The 16,374-nt window shown below is 35.0% G+C and overlaps 1 protein-coding gene across 4 annotated transcripts in view; it reads right to left on the bottom strand.

Annotated features, from left to right (window-relative positions):
* LOC126161850 (sodium-dependent phosphate transporter 1-B) overlaps positions 1-16,374 on the bottom strand; it is a 282,548-nt gene that overhangs the window by 30,761 nt on the left and 235,413 nt on the right. For 2 of the 4 annotated variants that reach the window (XM_049917956.1, XM_049917958.1), the window contains exons 3-9: positions 15,347-15,533; positions 13,124-14,160; positions 12,939-13,037; positions 12,413-12,556; positions 11,588-11,770; positions 11,383-11,502; positions 4,346-4,402 (exon numbers count right to left, since the gene is read on the bottom strand). In XM_049917956.1, coding sequence (XP_049773913.1) covers positions 4,346-4,402; positions 11,383-11,502; positions 11,588-11,770; positions 12,413-12,556; positions 12,939-13,037; positions 13,124-13,319 — 799 coding nt within the window. In that variant the 5' untranslated portion in view covers positions 13,320-14,160; positions 15,347-15,533. The remainder of the gene's footprint in view (positions 1-4,345; positions 4,403-11,382; positions 11,503-11,587; positions 11,771-12,412; positions 12,557-12,938; positions 13,038-13,123; positions 14,161-15,346; positions 15,534-16,374) is intronic. The other 2 variants (XM_049917957.1, XM_049917960.1) reach the window with 2 other exon arrangements.

Here is a 16,374-nt window from a genome sequence, read left to right as displayed (position 1 = left end):
TATGATTCACAATGTTATGAAGCATCAAGTCTTCCATCTACCTTTAAATGCTCTATATTCCCAGAAGGACTGGAATCCAACTCTGCTATCTGAGAACCATGTGGCAGCATACAAGTTAAACTAAACAATCTGGCAACCTTGTGGACACCAAATTTGGAATTACATCAAATTCGTAATGTGGATGACAATCCCAAGGGTCATAACCACATAAATAGTAGTATGTGGATGTAGGCTACTGTTGCCAAATAGCATTAACTATGAGAGGTCACTCTGGCTGCAATGGAGGCAACTTTTTTTTTTCACAGATGGTTCAGGGGTTACGCCGAGTGTCAGTGGAAACGTATAGCTGTAAATGGAGACTGCTGTCTGGCAGCTTCATACAAAGGAATAGTCATTAATACCTATGTAATTTCAACAGTATTAATAATTTAATATAGGGGTTGTGACCACTTTTGAATTACCCTTTTCATGTAACACCTCACCATTATCAACTTACTATGATGGAAGCAACTATACGACTACAAGATTTCCCATGCAAACATCTCCTAATTTATATTTATTTTTCCTTTGACTTTGGCAAGGCTTATGATACTACCTGGAGGCATATCACCCTCGGCAGCAGATACAAAAATCCTCCATAGAAGTAACGTCTTAAGTGCATCCATCAAAGACCACGTTTGCTTCACTTTTATAATGCTTATGTGTGACCCCCGTTTGATTGTGGGTGTACAGCCTCACTGAGATCTACATATTAAAAGGTTTTTTTTATGCAATCAGATAGCATTAAAGTGACCTTAAGCACTTAGAAGATCAGCACAACTCGCCACCCTGCAGTAGCTTACAATGAAGCATCAGCTTTGTCTTTATCTGTTGCACTATCACTAGTGTTCCAGTTCATCTGTTACACCAATGAAGCAGTTTTGAAAACAATGCCCAACAGCAAGGAAGCCAATGAGTTATCTGCAGAAAGGCAAACTAGTGGCACTTGCTATGAAGCTGAATGCTTAAAGGGTTGAATATGATGTTCAGAATGGCTCCCATGCACCCAGAATTATTTTATATCTACTGGATTACAAGAAGTATTGTAATCCAAAATGGTAATTTAGTTTCAAATTTATATTTTATTAACAGTTCAGAAGAGTAATGGCAATACACATAGATGGTTCTCAGCTGAGAGAGAGCCTTAAGACCCAGTTTCTGCTGGTAGTACCTTCAAAATTTGTTTACTTAATGAATTTATCACAGTTGGTAGGAAGGTTCACACTTGCCAGAAGTAGGACACTCACATTTGATGCCCGGACCTTTGTCAGTGACATGAGCAGTGTACACATATCAGTACACTGCATTTTCATAGAATGCTTTTTTCTATCAAGAAGGCTGTCCTTAGCTTTGCACTGTGTGTCCTGCCTTATATTGTGAGCTGTCGTGTCAATAAAATTTCAAATCATTGTTGAAGAAAAAGTAACATATACCTGATACTATTTCAATTTTACCCACTTGACAATAGTATATTAAAGTGGAGATTTGGTTTTGAGAGTGATTGACAGCTGGCAGCCAACTGCTCAACTGTCAGTCCTCTGCAGGTCTTCCTGTAGTTAGCAATAGTTTTCTGGCACTGCAGCCTCTTTATAGACAACAGCAGTGTTCACAAACAACCTCACAGAGCTTCCAAAATTCCAGTTACATGGCATTTTTTCCAGCCACACAGAATTTACACTTTCAGTTTCATTGTAAGCAATTCAAAATTTTTCACTCACGGGATAACAGCTAAAGCACAGAGTTAAGTGTGCCAGCTGAGAAATCCAGAAAATTGGAAATGATGTTTACACAGTACTGCTTATTCAATGTTGACATCAATTGATTTCAGTGCTCTCTTATCTATCTTCATACCATTCGTTATTGCTCTCCCCCCCCCCCCCCCCCCTTGAGCTTGTTCATTTATACTTTACTCACTTCATTTGTTACCTAATGTCATACCTTCATGTTTTTATTTACTTGTGTGGTCTGGGTGACAATCAAAACAATAACAATAACAGTAGCAGCAGCAGCAGCAGCCAGTTATAAATAAACATTAGCAGATGAAAACAGCATAATGGCAACTTTATTGAGCTTCTTCACATGCATATTAATACTTTGTTTTTATGTATTTATGAAAGGGGTGTCTACTTACCAACCTGCCGAACATGTTAAAAGGCTACTTTTTGTATCTTCTGAACTATTCTCTTTTCGAAAGTGTGTGAAATTCACATGTTAAGAAAAAGAATGTGTACAGGTGCTGGTGAGAAGGAAAAGTCATTCCCAAGAATCATCGAGAAATACACATGGTGCAAGGGAGGAGTCTTAATTGGCAGTAACTCAGCAGGTGAAGTTCAAACTGCACAGAATTAATGAGTTGTCAGTAATCAGTAGGGTAAATAAGAATTAAATTCTGAAGGAACTATAGGGCAAAAATGAAACTGATAATGAAAGAAAGGCAGAGAAATGGTAAGGAAAAAATGGATATAGCAAGGACAAATTACAGTGGTAATCAAGAGGGGGGTATAAAAATTATAGAAACAGGTAACACACAGATGGACAGATAGAGGGAAATTCAGAATGTCAAGGGATATATTTGATTAGTATCTATTCCAAGTGAAAGATGAAGTACTGAGAACATTGTTGTTGACAAATGATGTTATTACTGAAACATGTATGAAGTCACTACTGGATTGTTCCCTCAAATGTTCAGCATCAACATATTTTATACTCCTGTTTTACAAATTCATGTCTGGCCATTTACGTTATTTGACGTTATAGCTGTCATCATAACATAAAATTTGTATTTCAGCATAATTTATGTAATAACAAAGTGAACTGATCAAACCAACAATACTGCCCTCCCAGTAAAATGTGACTATCATCTTTTTCTGTTTCCTTGCTGCAAAACTTCCAATCGTGGAACTAGGCAACTTAAAGGAACTAAGAACTTGAATTTCAAGTTCCTTTTAATGTTATGTATTAGCATAAATAAAATAAAGCTCACTATAATGACATTTGGGAACAAATAGTCCATACTCTGAACATTAATATCTTCTTGCCAAACATAGTCTACAGCAAAGAGCTGACACATGGCTCATTATTTTCCCACTGCAGACCGTATGTCTCTTCTTGCAGGAATAGTTTCTGCATTCTAAAAATGGAAGGTTTACCTAAATCATATCACAAGAAGTCAACACTGATAATGCTCTTTCTATTCTTCTGTGTTCGTTCACCTTTCAGTCCCACTTTTAACCCTATCCCTGACTACTTCCATCACTATAAACTATTGCCTATACTGCAGAATTTGTGTTACAGTTGTTACATTCTTCGAATGCTTCTAGCATTTATTCTGTAATTAGGTTGTTACTTCCGACAGAGGGTCTCCACTAGGCTCCTACAGCTTTTACTATTTAAAACATATTTGGTTTCCCTGTTCACTGTTTAGTTCCCACTGATGGAACGACCATACCCAGAAGGTGTGTGCGCCAACTCCATATACACAGCACACTTATTCTAGTTTTGGACATTAAATGTAAATGTTCTCATGCTTTAATATAACTTATTTAACTTCAGTGTACATTTTTTGTGTTAAGTTTTATTATCTCATTTAGAAATATCAGCTGAAGTTCTCTGTATACTTCAGCTGTACATTCTTTACTACAATTATGTACATTAAAGAAAGGCAGGACCTTCTATAACCAACCATTTTGTGTGATTTTAGTTTCCAAATATTTTTATAGTGGATTATGACAGTTTAATCCAGCTTTTAACTTCTAAAAGGCAGCAGATGTTGGTAGATCGCTGAGCCAGTTCACCATGGGAATTGAGCAAATTGTTCTATTTGTTAATACTGGTATATAGCCTCTGCCATTTTTCGAGAAACATTGATGTAGAAAGTAGTGTATCATGCTTCATATATGTTTGTCAAAGATTAGCAGTACAAAGAAGAAAACTATTTAAATATGCGTATCTGAGATCATTTAGCTATATCTCCTGTAAGCACTGGATAGTGAATACATCTGTTAGCAGCAATGGATAAGATCTTGTTACAGACTAGAAACCAAAGCATTAATTTTTTTAAGTGCACGCCCAGTATATTTCACAATGTGGTATCAAATAGAAAGTTAGTAAGACCATGATAAGCATTAGTATTTCCACACATATGCAAATTCATCATTGTGGCAATAACAAGCAAAAGATTTCTCCAGGTTGTTATACACTGCAAGTCACATTGTGCCAACTTCCCTGCCAGCATTACTGATAAGAGCAGTCAAATCAATTCTTGCAAAAGACATCAAATGTCAATGTTCCATCACATTTTAATTACCTGTCGAATCACCAAATGTAAAACTCACGCCACGACCTTTGTCTATACGCATCTGCTCTGCAACATACAAGCGATAAACATCACAACTAAGAGAACAAAAATAATTTATATAAATTAAAATCTGAATAACTCAAATGTTAGCTTTTCTGTAACTAAGTTACAAGCAGCAAAATTAAAGTGAATTAATGGTTAACGTAAGTTACAATGCCTAGTATCACTGAATTCTCAATTGTTGTCAAACAAGTATAGTTATTTATCAACACTACAGATTATATGCAGCAGTAAATATAAACCAAAACAAAAGAAATAGGTTTAAAATATGAATGATTTAGTATAGAAACTATAAACTGAAATAAAAAATAAAGTGTGCTTAAAATTTGAAAGATCCAGCAGACAGCTCTTTTCACAATAAACTATGAGCAACTAATCGCCTGTTGTAACTGATAATGCTGGACTGAACTATAATATATCTGATTTTAAACATCTTTCACTAATCTGACTGGTCCAGTATGAATGAGATTTATTGCTGTTTGAAATCAATAAAGATTCCCTTGTCTGTCTCCCAACACCTCTCCTCTTAGTTTCCATTTTCAAGAACTTACAGATTTATCAAGTTCACCCAGTTGAAGAAACTTACCAAATTTTAGCATCTGTGTTAAATAAACATTGAATAAACAGAACCGATAATGTGAAGGTTTCAACTGCTTACTATCTTAGTAATTGACAATATAGTAAGTAATATAGCAGAAGGCCTCTTGTCAGCAAAAGCAGAAATTTCTGGGCACAATCAATATGCACATAATCAGTACTATCCAGTCTACAGCCTACATTGAAAACTTTTGACATACAAGAAATAGCATTGCAGAAGGCTAACTATGGCTAGTTTGAACTTTACAACTCCATGCATCAATAGTAATTGTTGAATATCATGAATCAGAATTGATTTTAGTTTGACAGGTATTGTCTTCCATTGTTTTGCAATTAAACACTAAAAAAGTAATATATTTAATAATTTATTAAAATGATGTTTAACTAGTAAAACATTAATGCAAAAAATTTGTTGAACCGCAAAAGGGCACTTCCAAAATTTAACATGAGCGACTTTTTTGTGTTTGTTACTACCATTTTCAAAATGGTGTATTCTTGAGGACCGTGTTGTCTACTTCATCAGTTTTGTCTTGAAATCAGCATATTAAAATTCTGATTTGTTACTAATGCCTCAAGTCACCTCCACCAGTATCATGTATGCTTTGAGTGCCCCATTTATCTTGCTTGTGATTAGACATTTCACTAGTTTATTGAATCATTTTTATTCTTATCATACACCAGAATGAAACAGCCATCAACTTTTTTTTAGAAAACTGGTTCATTAACAGAAAATAAGTATAGGGATGTTGACTACTATAAAGCAAAAAGAACAAAGTGCAGTTTCGTGTATCGTCTTCATCCTAAATGTAACTGGAAAAGATAATAAATGTTTTGCATAAATTACTTCAGTAGATGATTTCATGTGTAGCTTTGTAGACAGCACAGGTAAATGAACAGAAATAGGGTGCTCACAAAGAACAACCACCTCCACACTCTAAATGACAACATTTCTTACTTTCTTGAAGAGTAGAAGCCCCAAAGATTGTTTCTAATGTGACTGATCTTATCATGAAAACTGAATACTATTACTGTAATACAAAATCATACACCATTATTGTCACAAATTATGAACTGTACAGAGCACTCCAAGTAATAAAACAAATTACTCATGAAATGAAAATGACTAAAATAAACATACATTCTGCATGATCTACAATAAACAAACTGGATCCCATTTAACACTGAACTGAAGAATGTATGAAGTGTTATATGTTTGCCTCATAATAATCTGTTGCTATTACCACCACATTTTTGGTGTTGTGTGAGAAAATAATTGTAAAACAATCACTTCTATTATTACCACCACATTTTTGATGTTGTGTGAGAAAATAATTGTAAAACAATCACTTCTATTATTATAACAATGAACTTCATCCACAGTTTTGTGTCTCAGCAGTGCTGTCATTTGAGACTCTTGAAGGACTCTTGAAGGACTGTGGAACGCAGGTTCCATAACTTCGTATCAGGAAAGTCTTTCATGATGAAATGGCATACAATATCAGAAACAGGACCACTGAAGCATAGCACACTCATTACATAGTTTCATCTTTCCATTTCATTGATTGCAGCTGTGCAAATTTTATTTGGCCACACAGTCTTCTGTCATGATAAAATAAGCTCCGAGTTTTGGACTCTATTTGCAAACAGTTTAATTCTCTCTCTCTCTCTCTCTCTCTCTCTCTCTCTCTCTCTCTCTCTCTCTCTCTCTCTCTCTGTCTGTCTAACAGACTTTGAACGCATTCAAACTGAAAGGTGTGTGTCACTAATAAAATAAAGAAAAAGTGAACAGATCTTAAAATAATATGTCCAATTAGTGGCTCAGAAACAAAACTTACCATATAAGGTGATAACAATTGTTTCATCTGATTATTGTATCAAGGACTGTTTCACAAAGAAAAAATACTGTCCAATGTAGTCACAAATAATTATTTCAAGTGACCTTTTGAAAAAATGTGGGGGTTTATGAGCCTCCATAGGAAAGGCATTTAATTACTTTTTGAACAAAGGTTTAAAACAGTAGTGAGGGGAAAGCTTGCACAATTGAAAGGGTCAGTTATTGAGTATTTCATTTTCACCAACTACAGTACTGTTTTAATATTAAACTGTGCCACCTAAAATTTGAATTTGTGCACTACTGGTACTTATATATAATTAAAGAAGGCAGAGAGAAAAAGAGAGAGAAAGACGATAAAACAAATATTTATGTTCAATCATCAATGCCGTTTTTTCCAGGTATGGTCTCTCAAATTATGAGGCTGACATTATAACCATATGAAATTGTTCCTTCCTTGAAGAAGGAATTGAACAGGGAAAAGGTAGAGGCTGTCAACTTAACCAGGAAAACAAAATGTGTATATTAATGGAATATCAATTACATAAACAAGGTAGCAAATCTGCTAGTCAGACAGACAAAACCATCGTAAAAGCTATTTTCATCACCAGATAGAACAAGTAACATCAGTATATTATGAGGCAGGAGTGAATCTGAATCTAGTTCAAGGCAATACCATGTAAGGCATCCCTGGTGGCCTGCTCTCAGTCTTTATTTACTATCATTTATTTATTAAAAGACTTTTCAATTTTTCTTAACTGATGGCAGTAGCACAATAATTAAAGTCATTGAAGCCAAGTACAAAAACCTCAACAAAGACAAAAATTAATACAATTTTTTCACTACAAACGAATTAATATTTAATCCATTAAATTTTGAGCATGCTGTCATGCAAATTCCCCATGTCCCACTGACATGTCCAGCATGTATCTTCTGGCCAGCCTCAGAGTGAGCCAGTCAGTGTTTTCCTCTTATTCCCAGAATGGTCAGAGAGTAAGTTGTCAACATATCAGTGGAAGAGTTTGAATTTGCACTGTTGCAGGTCCAAAATTTTGCAATTATTTACTAAGCCTTCAAAAATCAGAGAATGCACTCAATGTAAAAAACAGGTATCTGTAGATCTGAACCTACATCCACTGTCATTAGAAATAACACCGATATTAAATATTTATAGCCTAACACATCATCATATCCATGTGTAGAACTGTTTGATGTGCAAACAGATAAATTAGATCAAAACAAGATGCCAATACACCTATAAAAGACACTTGGCATCATTTTCTACATATGTTTATCTCTCACTGTGTTGGCATACAGACATAAGTAACAGGGTTTGTATACCCATGTTTCTTGTTCTACTGAGATAACACAGAAAAAATCTGTGACATATTTATTCCTTAAAAATGACCAGTGTCAAGTTGAAAATGTAGTGGCAGGCAATACAGGCCTCTGTAAATTTGATTCCATTCTCAGTGTCACATGCTTTTACTTTTACATCTTAAAGTCATTTGTGACCAAAATACATTTTGCATGAACTGTCAGTGATACATCATCATCACATATACAATAATAATTTCCTTGCAGATTTTGCTTCACTCACCCGGACAGCTGAGAGCACTAACCCACCCACTTACGAGAAACAGGGGGCAAGCCAAATGCAGATTCAATCCACCTCAAGAATTAACAATGAGGGCTGGAGAATCAGCCAACCTAAATGTAATTTTTAAGCAGTTTCCCACAATCTATTAGGTAAATACTGGGTTGGTGGTTATGTCCTATCTGAGATACACATACAGAAACATTCAGAAATGTTATCACACTTGAACATTAGATCTATACTAGTCGCAGACAGATGGGATAGGGCATGTTGGTGTCACGAAGAGCATTCAGCCGTTGATTTTCCACTAACACTGTCAAAACTGATGTACAACAATGCTGACCCTCAACAGAAAAGAGAAAAGCCCAAGAGAAAAAGAGGATGAACTGACCTCACATGCTTTATTAATCTTTTGATTGAAGTTCCATATTTTGGCACAAAACTATAAGAATTTAATAAAAGCTGTTAGCCATGAAACTGAAAACTCCTTAGAAATAAATAACTGATTATCGTTTAAACTAATCTTTCTATGAACCATATGAACAGATTTTTTGGCTTTAAATACCAAGAATACTGAAGCAAATACAGTGCCTAGTAGATTAAAGTTATATTTTTTATGGAAAACAAAATTACTTTAATTTGAATGAATTAATAAGCCAATTCAAGTGAGAAAACTTGAACAACTAAATAGCAGAAACAGACAAAAGGATACAATACGTTTTCACAATAAAATATTGTTGGGCCATGACTAAATTTTTCATCTGCAGGTGTTTTACTTATAGACAGAGTTAAACATTTTTTACGAGTACCCTAGTATGAGCTGACAGTTATAACTGAGAAATAGTAATTACTGGGGAACCATGAGGTTGCTTCTCTCTACAATAATTGATGCCTATATCTTTCTTAATCCATTTATTTTATATCATTCTACTCTTCACATTACCACAAGCACATTTCACAATACAACCTGTTTCAACTGAGACCATATTCAGAGGCTCACCACAAATGCCACCTACAGTGACACCAGATGCACAATGTGTTATCTCTGAATTTCCTGGTAATTACTGGGATTAATAGCATATGTTATCAAATAGTAGCCATACTTTTGAGAACAAATGTAGTTTAGTCACTCTGGAAGTATCTACATCTGTACTCTGCAAACCACCATGAGGTGCAAAGCAGAGGGTATGTCCCATTGTACCAGATAGTAGGGTTTCTTCCAGTTCCATTTAGTTGTAGAAGTAACTACGGTTGTGCCTCAGAGATGTGTGTTGGGATCCTTGTTGTTCAAGGGGAGAATGATCATTTGAATGCTTCTGCGCATGCAGTAATTATTCTAATCTTATCCTCATGATCCCTATGTGAGCAATACATAGAGGGTTGTAATATATCCCTATCCTTGAAACTTTGTTAATAGATTTTCTCAGGATAGTCAGTTTATTTTCAAGAGTCTACAAGTTCAGTTCCTTCAGTATCTCTGTGACACTCTCTCATAAATTAAACAAACCTCTGACCATTTCTGCTAGCACTCTCTGAGAGTTCAATATCCCCAGTTAGTCCTATCTTGTACAGTTCCCACACACTTGAGAATATTCTAGAACCAGTTGCATGAGTAATTTGTAAGCAATCTCTTTTGTAGACCGATTGAACTTCGCCAGTATTCTACCAATAAACCCAAGTCTACCAACTGCTTTACCCACTACTGAACCTATGTGATCATTCCATTTCGCATTCCTACAAAGTGTTACCTCCAGGTAACTGCACAAGTTGGCTGACTTTAACAGTGACTCATTTATATTATTGTCGTAGGATAGGTTTTTTTGTTTTTAAGTGCAAAATTTTACATTTTTGAACATTTAGAGAAAGTTGCCAATCTATGGACCACTTTGAAAGCTTATCAAGATCTGACTGAATATTTATGCAGCTTCTCTCAGACAGTATCTCATTATAAATAATTGCATCATCTGGAGGAAAAAAAATCCTGATTTTACTACTAACCTTGTATTAAAGGTCATTAATTAAACATGAACAACAAGGGTCCCAACACACATCTCTGAGGCACAACCGTAGTTACTTCTACATTTGACAATGACTCCCCATCCAACGAAACATGCTGCATCCTTCAGTCCAGTCACATTTCACTTGATACCCCATATGAATGTACTTTCAACAATAAACATAGGGGTGGTATTGAGTCAAATGCTTTTCAGAAATCAAGAAACACTGCACCAATCTGGTTGCCTTGATTCAAGCTTCAGTGCATCATGTGAGCAAGCTTCAGTATGTCATGCGAAAACAGTGTGAGTTGGGTTTCACATGATTAATGTTTACGAAATCCACGCTGGTTGGCATTGGGGAAGTGGCAATGAGTACATGTCGAGCTAAGAAACCAAAATGTTAGGGTTTGACTGCAACTGGTCCTATTATTTTTTTCTGTCACTTCAAGTAACTTTCTACTGCTTTGCATATGTATTCTGCTGTAGTTTGGATTTGATGTTCATTGATTATCTCCCTTCAGTGACTTTCTGAGCCAATTCTCACATTTTTGGAAGGTAAGACCCCATCATTTCCATGGATGATACTCTTTGAAGAACTGCTCTTTTCCAAACAAAATTTGTGCTGGTGACAGCAACAAGATCAGTCAATATCCATTAGAGGTTTTTTGTCTGGATGCCAAAACAATGTGTGTGATATTAACTAAATATAAACAAGAAATGCTGGTACTTCTCAGTGATACTCTAATGACTGTCAGTTCAGAGGGTATAGATTATGCTGACAATGTCTTGACACATGGAGTGGCAGCAGGTATTTCTATTATGAAAAATCATAAAGGCACATCAAATTGTAAACTTCACCCTCGTGAGTTAAATGAGACTTTTGTCAACAAGATATCCATCATGAGTTGAATATATGAATAACAGAAACAGGAACTGTAAGCAAAGTTAAACTAGAGCCACTTACTCAGAATCTGATTCCTCAGGTGAGGTACAAGAAAGAAATGTACACCCAGGGTGACCAAGATGCCAACCGACACACTGAGGATCAATGCTCCCCACCATGGAATGTAATCGAAGTATAGCACTAAAGGAAAGCAAACAGATAGTGAGAATACTGAAATACTATACCTCAATGCCATCACTTGCTGCAGACAGTTGACTGTACTTACATTTCGGTCCATTGTGCACAATTGAAAACACATTTATTAAAACTGTGACACCATAAAACAAAGGAAGTGCTCTAAGTCCTGGTTTTATTGGTTGTGGTGCCCGTAAGATGAATTTCCGGATGAGCAAATACAAGACGGTTGACATCATTCCAGAAAGCACTGGTGAGATGAACCACGAGGCAACTGCAACAATATCAAATAGTTTCAAATTAACTCCTGTTACCCAACGGCCACCATAAAATGTCTTTGATAATTTGTTTTCTCATTCCAGGACAATATGAAATTTGATGAATGAAATTAACAGAAAATATAAAAAATATGAGCTACTAAATACATGGAATCAGGAAGTCACACCAAGCAGAGTTAATACTTTCTGTAGCTTCTGTGCAAATGAATTTATGAAACCTATTTAAGTACCATGACACCTAGATAAACAGCCTTCTGTAACCTGACAGAAGCGTTTCACTTTCTTTATTCTTGTTCTCTCTATTTCTGCTTACTGGTAAGTAGAGAGGTAACTGTATCAGAATGGGGGAAAAAAAGTTACAGTAAGCATATGAAGTCCTTCATGAAGCAACAAAGTAAATGCTGGAATTACATTCTTTTAGATGTGAGAAATATAAATGCTTACACAGAAAATTAATGAAAAGGAAAGCCAAGTTGTTCAGTGTGTCTTCTGTTTATCACTTATGATTCCGTTCGTCTGATGGTTACAGGTGTCTGCTACTGAAATAATTTGTCTACTGTGGCAACCAACAACCATAAACAAGACAGAACCACTTCTGTACCACAATAATGAAATATTACAAAAAAGATAGTACATACCAATTGTAACTAGTGTCATCCATTGCAATCCAGCAAATCCCTGTGCAACTAGGGAGAAACCAACACTGGCTCCAACTATACTATGAGTTCCCGATATAGGCAGCTTCAGAAATGTTGCAACAAGGAGCCACACTGCACTGCCAGCTGAGGGAATGTTAAGATTTTAAAATTATTTTAAAAATCTGTGAATTTAACCTGCAGTGCATTAAATAGTATGATGTGAGTACTATGCATAGTAATATCTTAACATTTATGGATTCTTCTGCCACTTCTTGATAGAACATTCAAAATTTAAAGTTTAATAACAAGTAAACTGTACTGTTCTATTGATTATTGTTTATCAATAACTAGTTTTCACCTTACTGGAGGATTTTCAAGAAAGATGGCCCGATAAGTGAAAAACTAGTTAGAAATAAATAAAAATCAGTAGAACAAAACAGTTTGCTTCCTATTCAACCTAAAATACAACCTCAGTTATTATTATCATGTACTACTTTTTTTTGTTGAGTAATGAAAGTATTCTTACCAAGGGATGAGAGGAACCCAAGCATGAATTCTCTCTCCCGCCCCTCATAAAGGTTAACATCCAATATTCCTTTTCTCATGGTGTCTGACACTTTGTAACCTGAAAATTATGAACTGACATTGAGTATATCATTACAAAACCATACTGTATATCATTCTTCCAGGTACTTTTAAGTTTTAACTTACCAATTAATATAGCTCCTGCAGTCTCGAATATTGTAGCTAAGTAACATGCTTGTCTAACTGTCAAAACTTTTGAACCCACTGATGTACCAAAAGAATTAGCCACATCATTTGCTCCAATTCCAAATGCCAAGATAAATGCAACAATAAATCCAACGATGAGAATCCACAAAACGTCTGACGAGTATGCTTCAATCATGATGCTGCTTATGAAAATGTTGTAAAATAAAATACCACTGAGTTCTGTTATATTCAAGATATTTCAAGAAGTGACTAAATTAAATAACTTTAAGTATCTAATGCTCTTTCTTCCAATTTTCAATTTTACTTCACACACACTTCTTGTTACTCCAAATTATCTTCATGTTACATCATTCCAGTCTGCCATTGTTAATACTTCCATTCAATATCTTCTTGAATAATATAAAAAAATAATTATCACAGAATTCCTTTCTCTATGGAATTTCTATAAGCTCCTGAGCTTCATTCCCTTATCTACCTTAAGTACCCCGTAATATTTTAGTGCTTTTTGTTTTAAATACCACCTCTGGCTTTTGGATTTTTTTGTTCTTAAGAGAAAAAGCCAAAATATGAGCACCTCTATCTGCCTGTATGTGATCTGTAGTACACCAAGTCTTGTCAATGAATTACTCTTAATGACGACAAGATATGAAAATAATTAGGCCTCTTTTTCAAAATAGTTTCTATTCTTTCAAAGGATAATATTCCAGCTCAAACACTGCAGTAGAGAATCATTCAATTTTATCCAAAGCAAAACTTTTGCCCAGTCGACGAATTAAGCGTGTCCCTCAATTGATGGAAGGATTGTTTTTATTTTAAGGTTAAGCAGTTTTAACTTTCTTTTTCTTCCCTCTCTATCCCTTTTTTGTTCCAAAATAGAAAACAAAAAAGGGAATAGAGAATTTTTGTTCTCTATGAAATGAGTATTTTTTCCTCACGGTAGCCTTTAAAATGTTACAAAAGCATTTTGTTGAGATCAGACTGTGTGTAAACTTTATTGTTCCTCTACTAAATAATTCCTGCAAAAGAAGAGCAAAAAAATCTTAAATGTATTTTTAGAATTATTTACGTAAAAGTAAGTGTTAAATATATACATAACTGCTTATTCAGATATAATGTTGTACATATACCAGTTAAAAGTAAAACAAATCTGCTTAAATTTTTTACACTTCTAACTTTCCAGCAGTTCAAAACAGCTTACACATCCTAGCCCACTTAGCAACACACATTAGTAGCAAATTACATGAACCACTCTATGAACCAAACTGCAAAGATACAGTCTGTTGTCACTGACTTAGTAAATAAACAATATCTTTCACCAGTGCCTTAGATAATAAAATTCACAGTGGTTTTAATAATTGTTTAAAATATGAAACTGGTTATGGCAGATACAGAAACATTTGGCTGTTACCCAGGCAGGTTTCACTATTAACAGCCACATCCTACTGCATTTTGTAAATAATAATCCCAGGCACAGGAAACATGTCTATAATTGATCATACAGTACTAATCATTCATTCAAGTGAATGAACCACTAGAACTAAGAACTTGGGAAACAACTCCAATCAGACTTGGGAATCTCAACACTCCACACCAACAGAAATATTGCCCTAACTTCACCCTCTACTCAGTCTTCATCTCTTTAATGTTGTCCTCTTCCCTCAAACTGTGCTTGCCCATTTTCTACTAATGTGATGCAAATCTGTAAGAAGATTGTCTCATTTTACAACACTGACTGTCAAATTCACAGTAGAAAATTGAAGTGAATACATTTCTTTTTCTACATCAATTGCTAGAGTGAAATATTTCAACATTAAATTATTATTATTATTATTATTATTATTATTAGCTTTCCCCACTACCTAACTGATTTTCTTCCCATCAGTTTTCCAATTTCATCCTTTAAAACAGGCTACGTAGACTTTCATTTTTAATCTTTTGGGCACTGGATAAAAGTCATCATCATACAAAACTTTGCAGGGAGTCAACACACATTCAGTGAAAATAGAAAGGATCAAAAATAAACTACATATAAGAACTAAGTACAAACAAATTTATTTACAGTAATAAAATTCTTTAGTTGTAACATCATCAGTACGGTTAATACTGCCATCTATTCTATATGATTCATCTAAAATAACTCAGAAAAAAAATCAAACATCTACATCAATTATGAAGTTAGAAAATTCTCTTAGTTACACTTACCTGTCTTGAGAGATGAATCACCAAATAAAATATCACCAAGTTTTGGTAGCTGGCCAAGTTTTGCTATCTATTAAATCAAACTTAAACTTCTTCTAGTGACCTGGTCACACTAAATCCGTTGCTAAGAAATGGGATGGCTGTCCACAATGGCACAGCATCTTGATGGTGACATACTTCTAGCAATCATCTGCAACAAAAGTAAAGACTGATTAAGAACTACTGTGCACAATTTAGACAACTGAATGAATCCTCCTCTCCCTCTCCCTCTCCCTCTCTCAAAACTAAAAACATATTGAGTTTTAAGTTTATGAACTTTCACAAGTTTTGTATTTTTCAGAAGATAAATGGTTACAACTAACAACAACAAATCGCTATAAAACATCCGAGATTGCACTGATGAAAGTCCATTTCTGACTAGAGTGGCAAGCATAATTTAAAAAATGCAGTTAATACAGCTGTGAGATATTCCTGGCTTCAACATGCCAATTACACAATTTGCAATGTCTGAGCAAAATTTTATCTTTATGGTCTCCAACTGTAGTACACTTGGGTGGATTGAGTAATACAGTAATGTTGTTGCTGGTCCTAAGCCTGGGTTAAGAAAGGGAGTTGGTGCCCACAGAAGTGATAAGAGTAGGTGGAACATATATTACGGCACTAAAACTATACACCTCAGTTAAAATCCTGTTCATGCCTTTGTGTTGACTGCCAACAAAAATTGTTAGATACAGGATGATGGCAATGATTTCATCTTCTATCTACATGACATTAGGAGAAGCAAAAATTCAGAAGATCTAGTGATTTTCATACTTACGTGAATGGATAGAAATGGGTATGGCACAAAAAGAAGGACAAATAAGTAAGATTAATTAAGAACACAACCTTACAATTAACCATGGAGAATCTTTTCCGTAAATGCAAAATTGCAGTAGTGCCAGGCAGTAATCCCCCTCCCACTTTGAACATACAGCAGAAAGTCCGAACCTCTTTAGCATGTTACTGCTTTAGAACCTAGAACTTATGGAATG

Source organism: Schistocerca cancellata, chromosome 2 (genome assembly GCF_023864275.1).
Source record: "Schistocerca cancellata isolate TAMUIC-IGC-003103 chromosome 2, iqSchCanc2.1, whole genome shotgun sequence".
Classification (NCBI taxonomy): Eukaryota; Metazoa; Arthropoda; class Insecta; order Orthoptera; family Acrididae; genus Schistocerca; species Schistocerca cancellata.
The sequence above is the reverse complement of the archived record's forward strand: the minus strand, read 5'-3'. Positions and strand labels throughout refer to the sequence as shown.